We start from the raw sequence: 12,298 nt of genomic DNA, 5'->3' as shown, positions 1-12,298 counted from the left end.
TCTTTAATATGTCACAAATACCTCTAATCATCTATGAAAATGGAAGTGGATTAAATGAGAATGGTATGGAAGTTGGGAAAAGAGTTATGAATAATCAAGGAATCATAATAGTCCGTGATGACTAGAAAAACGAGCACTGAGAATATAAATAGTTTGAAAATTGAATTCCTTGAATTTCCATTTTGTATGGAAATAGTTCTTAACAAGTGGCATAATTTGCAAAGCCGACTGAGGGAGGTGACCCTGGAAATTGAGTTATTAGGGCTGAAGCAACACCGCGTTAATTGTCTGGCTACGTTGTTGCCGTGATGAAAACCTTCCTGGGGAAAGAAAACTTCTAAGATGGAGAAACCAGTCAGGCGGCTGCTTCTCAGTGCCATAGCTGAGTCAACACTGGCCTCTTTTCTGAACACTGGCGTATCTTCAAAGGTGGTTCATTATTGCGGTGGCCCCTCATTTGAGCTGAGGTCACATAATTTGCATACCAGGACGTTCACAGTCGGAACGCCTTAAAAGTCAATCATGCAATCCAAAGCAGTTCTTTCCCATTGTTTCACGTAAGCTGTGCAACTCCAAGGCTGCTTGAGGTTCTGCTCCAGGCGAAAATGAAGGAGCTGTGTCGGCTCTGTGAGTGTGAAGAGGTGGTCAGCTCTTGAGATTTCTGAGCATGATAGGGACTAGATGTCCACATCCTTCCCCCTCTTAACCTCTGCCCTTCCCAAAGCCGGCGAAGGAAATACACAAACTTTCCCATTTCCCATTACTTAAGAGGCTTGGGGGGAGATTCTTCCTTATGTCAGGTCTGAAGAATCAACACCTGCACAACTGAGATACATACTTTGATATTTTCTCTTTGGGTTTGGAATAAGAACATTGCTGTCCACACCGTCGATATCTGTTTTCATGTTGTACAAGGAAAGCATTTCTCAGCCCAAACGCTAGAAAAAGGTTACATAGGCAAAAGAAATCATTTAATATTAAATCCAGTTTCTCAGGACAAGAACCTAGAGTTTTTGAATATTCTCAATGAATATGGAAAGTTTATGTAGATAACAAACAAAAAAAGAGAATTGATTCCGAGAGCAAGACTTCACTACCATGTCCAAAGAGAGCCCACTTAAATATGAGAACCCTTTCTTCCTTAGCTAACAACTTCTGCAGCTTGATGAAATGCAATTATGGCTTATGTGATGGAAAATGGGCACCTTCTAGAAGAAATTTAGCATGCTAGGTGGATAGTGTGTATGTAAAATACAGATAATAAAAAGATGGAAAACAATGTAACTGTTGTCTCTTTCATCCACCACTCCTGTTTAAAATGTTACTGTTGTATTTAAAGTGAAATCCCATCGAAGCAAGGGTTATAGACAAAGTAAGATGTACCAAAAGTACCAAGTCTCCTGAGTGCTTCATTAACAGGCCAAAAAATTGACTCAAAATTCAGCATCTACAAATTATGTGAGATGTGAAACAAACAAAAATAAGTGTTGGTGTGGTTTCTGTGCTTGTAAAAGAAAGTCTGTTCTGTCATTACCTAGCTGGTCTCTTAGAGAAATGACAGGAGATACTGAGAGAGTAATTCTTGTGTTTTTATTTTGTTTTATTGTATTTTTTTTTAATGTGGCAGGTGCTTTTATTTTTTTTAAACATTTTTTTTTAACATTTATTTATTTTTGAGACAGAGACAGAGCATGAACGGGGGAGGGTCAGAGAGAGAGGGAGACACAGAATCCGAAGCAGGCTACAGGCTCCGAGCTGTCAGCACAGAGCCCGATGCGGGGCTCGAACTCACAGACCGCGAGATCATGACCTGAGCTGAAGTCGGACATTTAGCCGACTGAGCCACCCAGGCGCCCCCGGCAGGTGCTTTTAAAATAAAAACTTCTTCCTTGAAATTCTAATACAACAAAGGGAGTAAAATTCTGCAGTCCATGCAGTTAATTTATGTGTGGGAACAAACAAAAACCAAACCAGGCTTGTCTTCTTGTCATACCAAGGAGTACTTCAGAGAGAAGGAGGAGAGCACTGACTTTTTATTCCTGGCGGATCATAAGCTGATGCGTGTCCCCTGTCATTATTTGTATTTGATGAAATGTGTGGGTTTAACTCAGACTCACCAGAAGAGGTTGGGCCTCATTTCAAAATCAGAGCAAATGCAAGACTTTCTTTCTTTTATTTATTTTATTTTTTTAACGTTTATTTATTTTTGAGACAGACAGAGCATGAATGGGGGAGGGTCAGAGAGAGGGAGACAGAGAATCTGAAACAGGCTCCAGGCTCTGAGCTGTCAGCACAGAGCCTGACGTGGGGCTCGAACTCGTGAACGGCGAGATCACGACCTGAGCCAAAGTCGGACGCTTCACTGACTGAGCCACCCAGATGCCCCAAGACTTTCATTTTCTTAACTGCAAGAACTATTCTAGTATCACAGGTAATACTCATAGCAGTCTAAAGTTCCTAATTCCTAAATTCTACCACAACAAAGTCTGTTAAGGGCATGACATTCTGTCAGCTTCTCTGAGATGGGAGGACTATTAAAAGACTTTCTGGGGAAAAAAGATCTGAGTGAATTTGTTTTACCCCTTGATTTTTCTCCTTATAAATATTCTGTAGGGAGTGAGGCTTTTCAGATGAGGTGGTTGTTCTTGGCTGGATTTTGGAATCTGTTATCCTCAAAAATTGTAACTGTAGTTCTCAATTATTCAAGGTATCCGTCATCTGCTTGACTTGTAACATGGGTACAGGGAACATTATAAGCAGGGGAACTGGTCCAGCGAGGCTTGTAAAATAAAACGAGGAGAGAAAATATGTGGTCAAGAATCGCCCTTTTTCTTGCCTGACATTCTAATATAGCAATTAACAATAATTAATACAATAACTGACACCATTTATTAAATCCTTATTCCTGGGCACTGTATATTTTTTCCCCTCCTTTTTGTATCATTTAAACCACACAGCAACTGAGTAAGTCATCTAGTTCCTACTTACGAATAAGGAAGCAGATTTCATTTTCCCCGGGTCACACAGCTTGCAAATGATACAGCCGGGATTTGAAACTAGGTTGTCAATCACTCCAAAGCCCCATCTCTTCTTTTTTAGCCCTTTATTCTCTCCCATCCTACAGCTATTTTGGTTCATGTACTATCTGGACAGTCAAAATAATAGATGAGAGGAATGAGGAAAAAAATACATGAATGTATAGAAGACGAGATGGTAGTAACAAATTAGAAAATAACAAAAAAATGGTGGAAACACAGCTTTAAAAAAAGATAGTTTTTATTAAAAAAAAAAAAAAAAAAGGAATAGAGAAGAAAAAACCTGCATCTCCCAAGGTAATCCAGGGATGTGAGATTTCCCAGAAAGTCGAGTTCCTAAAGCCGGCAGGGCCGACACTAACCTGAGCTCCCAGCCTAAGTAAGCCGCTTCCACTCCTGCCCTGGGGTTCTGACAGCCTCCTGCCCTCAAGTCCGTTTACCACCTTCTGACTGTGGCCGCTGGAGTGACAAAAATTTCCTGCCCTAGGATGGCCTCTGGTGATGGCATTTTTCCCCATGAAAAAGTAAACTAAGCAAGCAGACAAAAGTACTTCTGGGCCCCTGTGCTGAGTCTCTGCCTATCAACACCCCCTCTGCCATCGCTGACCAGGGAGGGGGGGCTCCCCGGGGGCAGTGGCAGGGATGGGGCTGGGGAGCACACTCACGGACAAAGGCTTTGCTCCCCTTTTAAGGGGACATTTCCTCTAGAAATGTCTTCTGGCCTTAGGCAGACTTCAGCTTACACAGACCCCAAGGGGTCACAGTCGATTCAAATACGAGGCCTTTCAGCCTGCGCAGGTCACGTTTCAGCAAATCCCAGCAGAAGTGGAAAGAACAGACAAGAGGGGAGAAGGCTCGGGTTCTAGATGTTGCCTCTTCGTGGAGCCCATCTGCTCTTGGGGAAAGGTTGCTTCCACTCATGAGTTAACATGCAAAGCATTGACATATATAACTTAGTTACATAACACAACGATGTCAATGTTTGCCATTATTATTATTCAGGTGTGTTTTCATTCATTCACTGTGTAGTGTTTCTCCACCGTGTTTAAGGTCACCCTACGCTTGTCAGTAAAGCTCTGGGCTTGGCTGCTGGTTTGGGAGTTGAGAACCATGGGTAGTGCTCCTGTTTTTTCCTGCTCCTCCCTTAGGACAGAAAGGTGATCCCCTCACCCCCGCCAGCCTGGCTTCAGCAGGTCTCCTAGGAGCCTGTACATGGGGCAGAATCCCCTTCTGCTTCCTTCTGAACACAGGCCATTCCCCCAGCACTGAGGAAACTGAGTCCCAGGGCTTCCATATCAGGGTTTACTATTGATCTTTGATTATTCTGAGGACTCCCCCCAAAACAAGGGCTGTTTCTTGTCTTTCTAACTCCAGGGTGCCCACAGAGTGCCTGGTTCTCAGGAGACACTCAGGGAATGCTTGAGCAAATGAATAAGATGATATGTATTTTTGACATATACACCTACATTTTTATGTGCACGTGCGCATCTCTCTCTTTCTCTCTCTCTCTCTCTCTCTATCTATATATCTATATATCTATATATCTATATATCTATATATCTTCATTTCTGACATATTTCTGTCCACAGAGCTATTATAACATCTTAGACTTGTAAGGCAGGCACATCATTGTTTACCAGTGCTTTAACAATACCAATTGTAGTAATAATGATATCAAAATACTGATAATAGTGTATTGAGTGCTTTACAGGCGTTATTCCATCTCACTCTCCTGACCACGGAGGTAGATATTCCTATTTCACCAGGAGAAATCTGTGGCCGAGAAGATTCAAATGCCTCGCCTTTCTTGACATCCGTAAGAAATGGAATTTGCTTTTGGTATTGTTTTTCAGTTCAGAGCTATGGGACTAAAAAAAAACCCACAGTTGGGGCCCCTGGGTGGCTCAGTCGGTTAAGCCTCCACCTTCGGCTCAGTTCATGATCTCACAGTTTGTGGGTTCGAACCCCACGCTGGGCTCTGTGCTGACAGCTCAGAGCCTGGAGCCTGCTTCCGGATTCTGGGTCTCCCTTGCTGCCCCTTTCCTGCTCTCTCTCTCTCTCTCAAAAATAATAAACATTAAAAAAAAAAAGCCACAGTTAGTGAGTGGTAGAGTTGAGTTATCCAAGCACTGGAAACCAAGTCCAACAGTTTTTTCAGAATTAATTCGTAGAGTGAGTGCTAGTCACATAGGAACCAGGCGTTGTATCTTACGAAGATTTAAATTGGATTCATGTCTTATTACCAAAACAAGGTCAATATAAAATCCATGATGGCAAACAGCTAAGCTGACTGATGAAAATAGACACATGCCAGACATGTGGAGTGGATCGACACTTTTGACCACCAATCGGTCTAGTGGAATGGGCTGATCAAGTACCATACACGAACCACCCTCTTTTATTACTGTTCACGGCTCAGCAGTAAGCGAAGGACACATTAAACCAGTGCCTGAACCTCCAAGTTTCCCAAAGTAAAGAAGAAAATAATGCAATAAATAGGAAATCAACACTGATGCACATACCTAAGGTGCGTCCTTAACCAAATCAATTTTTAGAAACAATTGCTTAAACCCCAGCTAACGATTCTTTCTGGATCTTGAAAAGCACTTCCCTCCGATACATAGTGTTTTTATTTATTTATTTATTTATTTATTTATGTCATACCATGTATTTTTTTTAAATTTTATTTTATTTTTTAAAATTTACATCCAAATTACTTAGCATATAGTGCAACAATGATTTCAGGAGTAGATTCCTTAGTGCCCCTTACCCATTTGGCCCATCCCTCCTCCCACAACCCCTCCAGTAACCCTCAGTGTGTTCTCCATATTTATGAGTCTCTTCTGTTTTGTCCCCTCCCTGTTTTTATATTATTTTTGTTTCCCTTCCCTTAAGTTCATCTGTTTTGTCTCTTAAAGTCCTCATATGAGTGAAGTCATAGGATTTTTGTCTTTCTCTGACTGACTAATTTCACTTAGCATAATACCCTCCAGTTCCATCCACGTAGTTGCAAATGGCAAGATTGCATTCTTTTTGATTGCCGAGTAATACTCCATTGTGTATATATTTACCACCTCTTCTTTATCCATTCATCCATCGATAGACATTTGGGCTCTTTCTATACTTTGGCTATTGTGGATAGTGCTGCTATAAACATGGGGGTGCATGTGTCCCTTTGAAACAGCACACCTGTATCCCATGGATAAATGCCTAGTAGTGCAATTGCTGGGTCGTAGGGTAGTTCTACTTTTAGTTTTTTTTTTTTTTTTAAATTTTTTTTTTTTCAACGTTTATTTATTTTTGGGACAGAGAGAGACAGAGCATGAACAGGGGAGGGGCAGAGAGAGAGGGAGACACAGAATCGGAAACAGGCTCCAGGCTCCGAGCCATCAGCCCAGAGCCCGACGCGGGGCTCGAACTCACAGACCGCGAGATCGTGACCTGGCTGAAGTCGGACGCTTAAACGACTGCGCCACCCAGGCGCCCCTCTACTTTTAGTTTTTTGAGGAACCTCCATACTGTTTTCCAGAGTGGCTGCACCAGCTTGCATTCCCACCAACAACGCAAAAGAGATCCTCTTTCTCCACATCCTCGCCAACATGTGTTGTTGCCCGAGTTGTTAATGTTAGCCATTCTGACAGGTGTAAGGTGGTATCTCCTTGTGGTTTTGATTTGTGTTTCCCTGATGATGAGTGATGTTGAGCATTTTTTCACGTGTCGGTTGGCCATCTGGATGTCTTCTTTAGAGAAGTGTCTATTCATGTCTTTTGCCCACTTCTTCAGTGGATTATTTGTTTTTTGGGTGTTGAGTTGGATAAGTTTTTTATAGATTTTGGATACTAACCCTTTATCCGATATGTCATTTGCAAATATCTTCTCCCATTCTGTTGGTTGCCTTTTAGTTTTGCTGATTGTTTCCTTCATTGTGCAGAAGATTTTTTATCTTGATGAGGTCCCAGTAGTTCATTTTTGTTTTTTGTTTCCCTTGCCTCTGGAGACGTGTTGAGTAAGAAGTTGCTGTGGCCAAGATCAAAGAGGTTTTTGCCTGCTTTCTCCTCAAGGATTTTGATGGTTTCCTGTCTTACATTTAGGTCTTTCATCCATTTTGAGGGTTTTTTTTTTTGTGTATGGTGTAAGAAAGTGGTCCAGGTTCATTCTTCTGCATGTCGCTGTCCAGTTTTCCCAGCACTACTTGCTAAAGAGACTGTATTTATTCCATTGGATATTCTTTCCTGCTTTGTCAAAGATTAGTTGGCCACACGTTTGTGGGTCTGTTTCTGGGTTCTCTATTCTGTTCCACTGATCTGAGTGTCTGTTCTTGTGCCAGTACCATACTGTCTTGATGATTACAGCTTTGTAGTATAGCTTGAAGTCTGGGATTGTGATGCCTCCTGCTTTGGTTTTCTTTTTCAAGATTGCTTTGGCTATTCGGGATCTTTTCTGGTTCCATACAAATTTTAGGATTATTTGTGCTAGCTCTCTGAAGAATGCTGGTGTTATTTTGATAGGGATTGCATTGAATATGCAGATTGCTTTGGGTAGTATCAATATTGTAACAATATTTGTTCTTCCTATCCAGGAGCATGGAATCTTTTTTCCATTTTTTGTGTGTGTCTTCAATTTCTTTCATAAGCTTTCTATAGTTTTCAGTGTATAGATTTTTCACCTCTTTGGTTAGACTTATTCCTAGGTATTTTGTGGCTTTTGGTGCAACTGTAAATGGAATCGATTCCTTGATTTCTCTTTCTGTTGCTTCATTGTTGAAGCAGAGAAATGAAACCGTTTTCTGTGCATTGATTTTATATCCTGCAACTTTGCTGAATTCATGAACCAATTCTAGCAGTTTTTTGGTGGAATCTTTTGGGTTTTCCATATAAAGTATCATGCCATCTGCGCAGAAGAAAGTATGACTTCCTCCTGGCCGATTTGGATGCCTTTTATTTCTTTGTGTTATCTGATTGCAGAGGCTAAGACTTCCAACACTATGTTGAATAGCAGTGGCAAGAGTGGACATCTCTGTCTTGTTCCTGACCTTAGGGGGAAAGCTCTCAGTTTTTCCTTATTGAGGATGATATTAGCATTGGGTCGTTCATATATGGCTTTTATGATCTCGAGTTATGCTCCTTCACTCCCTACTTTCTTGAGGGTTTTTATCAAGAAAGGATGCTGTATTTTGTCAAATGCTTTCTCTGCATCTATTGAGAGGATCATATGGTTCTTGTCCTTTCTTTCATTGATGTGATGAATCACGTTAATTGTTTTGTGGATATTGAACCAGCCCTGCATCCCAGGTATAAATCCCACTTGGTCATGGTGAATAATTTTTTTAATGTATTGTTGGATCCGGTTGGCTAATATCTCGTTGAGGATTTTTGCATCCATGTTCATCAGGGAAATTGGTCTGTAGTTCTCCTTTTTAGTGGGGTCTTTGTCTGGTTTTGGAATCAAGGTAATGCTGGCTTCATAGAAAGAGTTTGGAAGTTTTCCTCTTCCTCTTCTGGAACCCCTAGGATTCTGACGTTATTCCTTTTTAATGAGTCACTGATTTCTCTAATTCTTAAATCATTCTCTTTTGCCTTAATCTCCCTCTTTTTTTCTGCTTCACTGTTCTCTATAAACTTGTCCTCTATATCGCTGATTCTCTGTTCTGCCTCATCCATCCTTGCCACCGCTGCATCCATCCATGATTGCAGCTCAGTTATAGCATTTTTAATTTCATTATGGCTATTTTTTACTTCTTTTATCTCTGCAGAAAGGGATTCTAATCTATCTTCGACTCCAGCTAGTATTCTTATTATTGTGATTCTAAATTCTGGTTCAGATATCTTGTTTGTATCTGTGTTGGTTAAATCCCTGGCTGTCATTTCTTCGTGCTCTTTCTTTTAGGGTGAATTCCTTCATTTTGTCATTTTGAAGGGAGTAAAGGAATTAATGAGGTAGAAAAATTAAAATAAAAAAATTAAACACACACACACACACACACACACGCACACACACACACAAATCGAATAAATGATGCTAGATCCTAGGAGTGTTTTGGTCTGGGTGTTGAAAGTGCTTTGACAGATTAGAGAAAAAAAATTGGGGGAGGGGAGAAAAAAAAAGGAAATCGTTTGAGAATTTGAAAAAATGAATACACTGAAGTAGACTAAAATGAGATGATGGAGGTAAAATAGAATTTGAAAAAATATACACAGAAGTAAAGAATGTAGTAGAAAAAAATTAAAGAAAAATATTTTTATTAAAAATTAAAAATAAAAATGAATGTTTTCTTTTTCTATATTCAAGAAAAAGAAAAGAAATGAGAAAGAGAAAAAAGAGAAAAAAAAAAAAGGAAAAAAGCAAATCGTTTGAAAATTTGAAAAAGTGAATACACTGTAGTAGACTAAAATAAAATGATGGAAGTAAAATAGAATTTGAAAGAATTTACATAAAAGCAAAAAATATGTAAAAAAGTAAAGAAAAATATTTTTAATAGAAGTTGAAGGTAAAAATGAAGTTTTTCTCTTTCTGCATTCAAGAAAAAAAAAGAAATGAGAAAAAGAAAAAAGAAAAAGAAAAAAGAAAAGGAAAAAAAAGGAGATCGTTTGAAAATTTGAAAAGGTGAATACACTGAAGTAGACTAAAATAAAATAATGGAAGTAAAATAGAATTTGAAAAAGTTTACACAAAAGTAAAAAATATAGTAATAAAAATTAAAGAAAAATATTTTTAGTAAAAATTGAAAATAAAAATGAATTTTTTCTTTCTGTATTCAAGAAAAATAAGTTTAAGAGAAAAAAAAAGAAAATTGAATAGATGGACCTATTAACAGACTGAAGTAGGACTGAAATTACTTCGTTTTCCCCTAGAAGTCAGTGTTTCAGAGTCAGTGTTTTATAGTGTTTTATAGTTTAAAGTCTGTGCTTTATAGTTGATAAACTAAGCAGGCAGTGAGACTTGTGTCCTTGAAGATCGAAGTTGGCCCGGTTTGGGCGGGGCTCAGTGTAACGGCGTCGCTCTCCACTAGATGGCGCTGCTAGCCTACTGGGGTGGATTGTTGCGGCGCTCATAGGTGCGTATGCGCTTGCGCGGGGGCGGTGAAAAATGGCGCCACTCAGTTACCCAGTCTGTTCTCCAGGATCAGCAATCGCGGACCCGTCCTCTGTCTTCAGCTTTCATCCACTCCCCGCTTTTTCACTCTCTGTGACCAGGCCCCAGGCAATACTTCTGTCCTGAGTTTTGTCTCAGATGCGGCTGTATTTCCCGGCCCCTTACTTCCGAAGGACTGTGGCTTTGACCCGTTCCGCCCCTCTGTGGGAGGGTCTCACTGAGCAATGGCTGAATGAGCAATGGCCGAATGCCGGTTGCACCCAGGAATGCCCGCTGGACCCTGCTGCTGTCGGTGCCCCAGGACTATGGCCAGGTGCCAGCCCACCTCAGAAAAAGTTCGCGAGATAGTGTCGCAGCAGCGCGTCAGGGATTATAGACAATCACAACACACATCGGGCACCAGGCTTCACCCTTAAGGACCTTGTTCCAGCACCAGCGAATGTGGCCGTTTTCTGGGGTCTGCTGGGACCAGGTGGCTTCAACAGTCTCTACCAAATGTCCTTCCAGCAGTGGAACTGCTTTTCCCTGTGTGGCCCGAGAACCTCCCGGACCCCACTCTGTTCCTGGGGATTTGCCCTTCCCACCAGAGCACCTCCAGGTATCGAGCTGCGGAGTTGCAGCCTTTGCGCTCCCCTTGTTTACAGTCTTAATGGAATTTAAACCCTCTCCTTCCTTCTTTCTCCCTTTTTAGTTTAGTCCCTGCGCCTATTTCCAATTTTCTACTTTCTCTCCAGCTGCTTTTGGGGAGGGGTGCCTTTCCCGTATTTTCCACCCCCCCACCCCACCCAGTTTCCATCCTCTCTCCACTCGCAAAAGTACCTCCCTTCCTGCACCTTCTCGCTCCCCAAGTTCACTTCTCCGCGCCGCGTACCTGCTGAATTCTGTGGTTCAGGTTGTGCAGATTGTTGTGTTAATTCTCCAATCAGTTTTCTAGGTGCGTAGGATGGTTTAGTGTTGGTCTGGCTGTATTTCATGGACGTGAGACACACAAAAGCCTTCCATCAATACATAGTGATTTAAAGCCGTAAAGTACATAGTGTTCCAGGTCTCCAAGTTTAATTGTCTGTATAAATAATGGGTGAGGTCCATGACTGGGAAACATTTAAATTTCCATCACATGAGTGGGAAGATTTTCAGTTCCAGTCTCTCTAGTACTATGTTAGATGAATCAGAAAGGGGAGCCCCATTTTGGCCAACTCCATCCATCCGTGGAATCTAACACTGATAAATAGATTCCATGCCTATTATTTGTAAATAATTGAATTATTTAAGACGCTGAATATAAGATGCTGAGTTTTTTAAAAAGAATGTCAAAGATTGTGATTTGCACGACATATATTGTGCATCAAATAGCAAAGAGGAAAAAATAGAGGAATTTAAAACATACCATTCTTTGTTTTGGAATCCGGTTGTGAAGCATGAAACCATATTAGCTTGTGGTTAATATGGGCTGCCATTCGTTCAGTTGCTCTCATTTCTGTCACTATTTGAAGTGAAAGCAAGCTGTGTTCGTGTCAAGGTTTGTGAAGGGGATAGAGATTTTTTAGGGCTTGACTTATTCAGATAGGATGGTCTGGGTAGCTTAAAATAGGAGGCCATCCGACCTTCCAAACTGTGACTCTTCATATTTTGTGGCACCGTTCCCTTCCCAAACACTGATCAGCTATTCATAGATTGATTAATGGGTATCTATTTTATTGCTTAAAGAGCCTTAAATTATTTAGCGCAGCTTACCACCATGCTGCCTAGAAGCTTAGGTTATTAAAAGATGTGAACTATCTAGTTCGCGATCTTATATCTGTGCAAAGCTAGTCATTTGGTAAAGAGGCAGAATGAAACAACAGTGGACATCTCCGAGGACCTAAGACAGACTGTAGCTCCTCCTCCCCACTCTAAGGGCAGGTGTCTGAGAGCCTTTGAGGAGGCCCCCCTCCCGCTACCACTTGGAGCACACTGGGAAGGGGGAGATCAGAAAGCCTTTGGTAGACCCCGAGGCCGTGGCTTAACGTGAGGTAACAACAACCATCGTGGTAACCATCAACACTTAAGTGATGGGAAAAATCCCTGTTCTCAGAAGAGATTTTGTGGCATTAGCCACACACACACACACACACACACACACACGCACGCACACACACATACTTTTGTGATGCCAGCCAGCCATGAATTGG

At 41.1% G+C, this 12,298-nt stretch overlaps 1 protein-coding gene across 1 annotated transcript in view; it reads right to left on the bottom strand.

Moving 5' to 3' along the window:
- PLEKHG7 (pleckstrin homology and RhoGEF domain containing G7) overlaps positions 1-12,298 on the bottom strand; it is a 128,070-nt gene that overhangs the window by 332 nt on the left and 115,440 nt on the right. Inside the window, 3 exon segments of the mRNA XM_032593795.1 lie at positions 839-880; positions 883-938; positions 5,347-5,501. Coding sequence (XP_032449686.1) covers positions 839-880; positions 883-938; positions 5,347-5,501 — 253 coding nt within the window.

The sequence above is a fragment of the Lynx canadensis genome, chromosome B4 (assembly GCF_007474595.2).
Source record: "Lynx canadensis isolate LIC74 chromosome B4, mLynCan4.pri.v2, whole genome shotgun sequence".
NCBI lineage: Eukaryota > Metazoa > Chordata > Mammalia > Carnivora > Felidae > Lynx > Lynx canadensis.
Note: the sequence above shows the minus strand (reverse complement) of the source record. Positions and strands in the feature narration are given on the sequence as shown.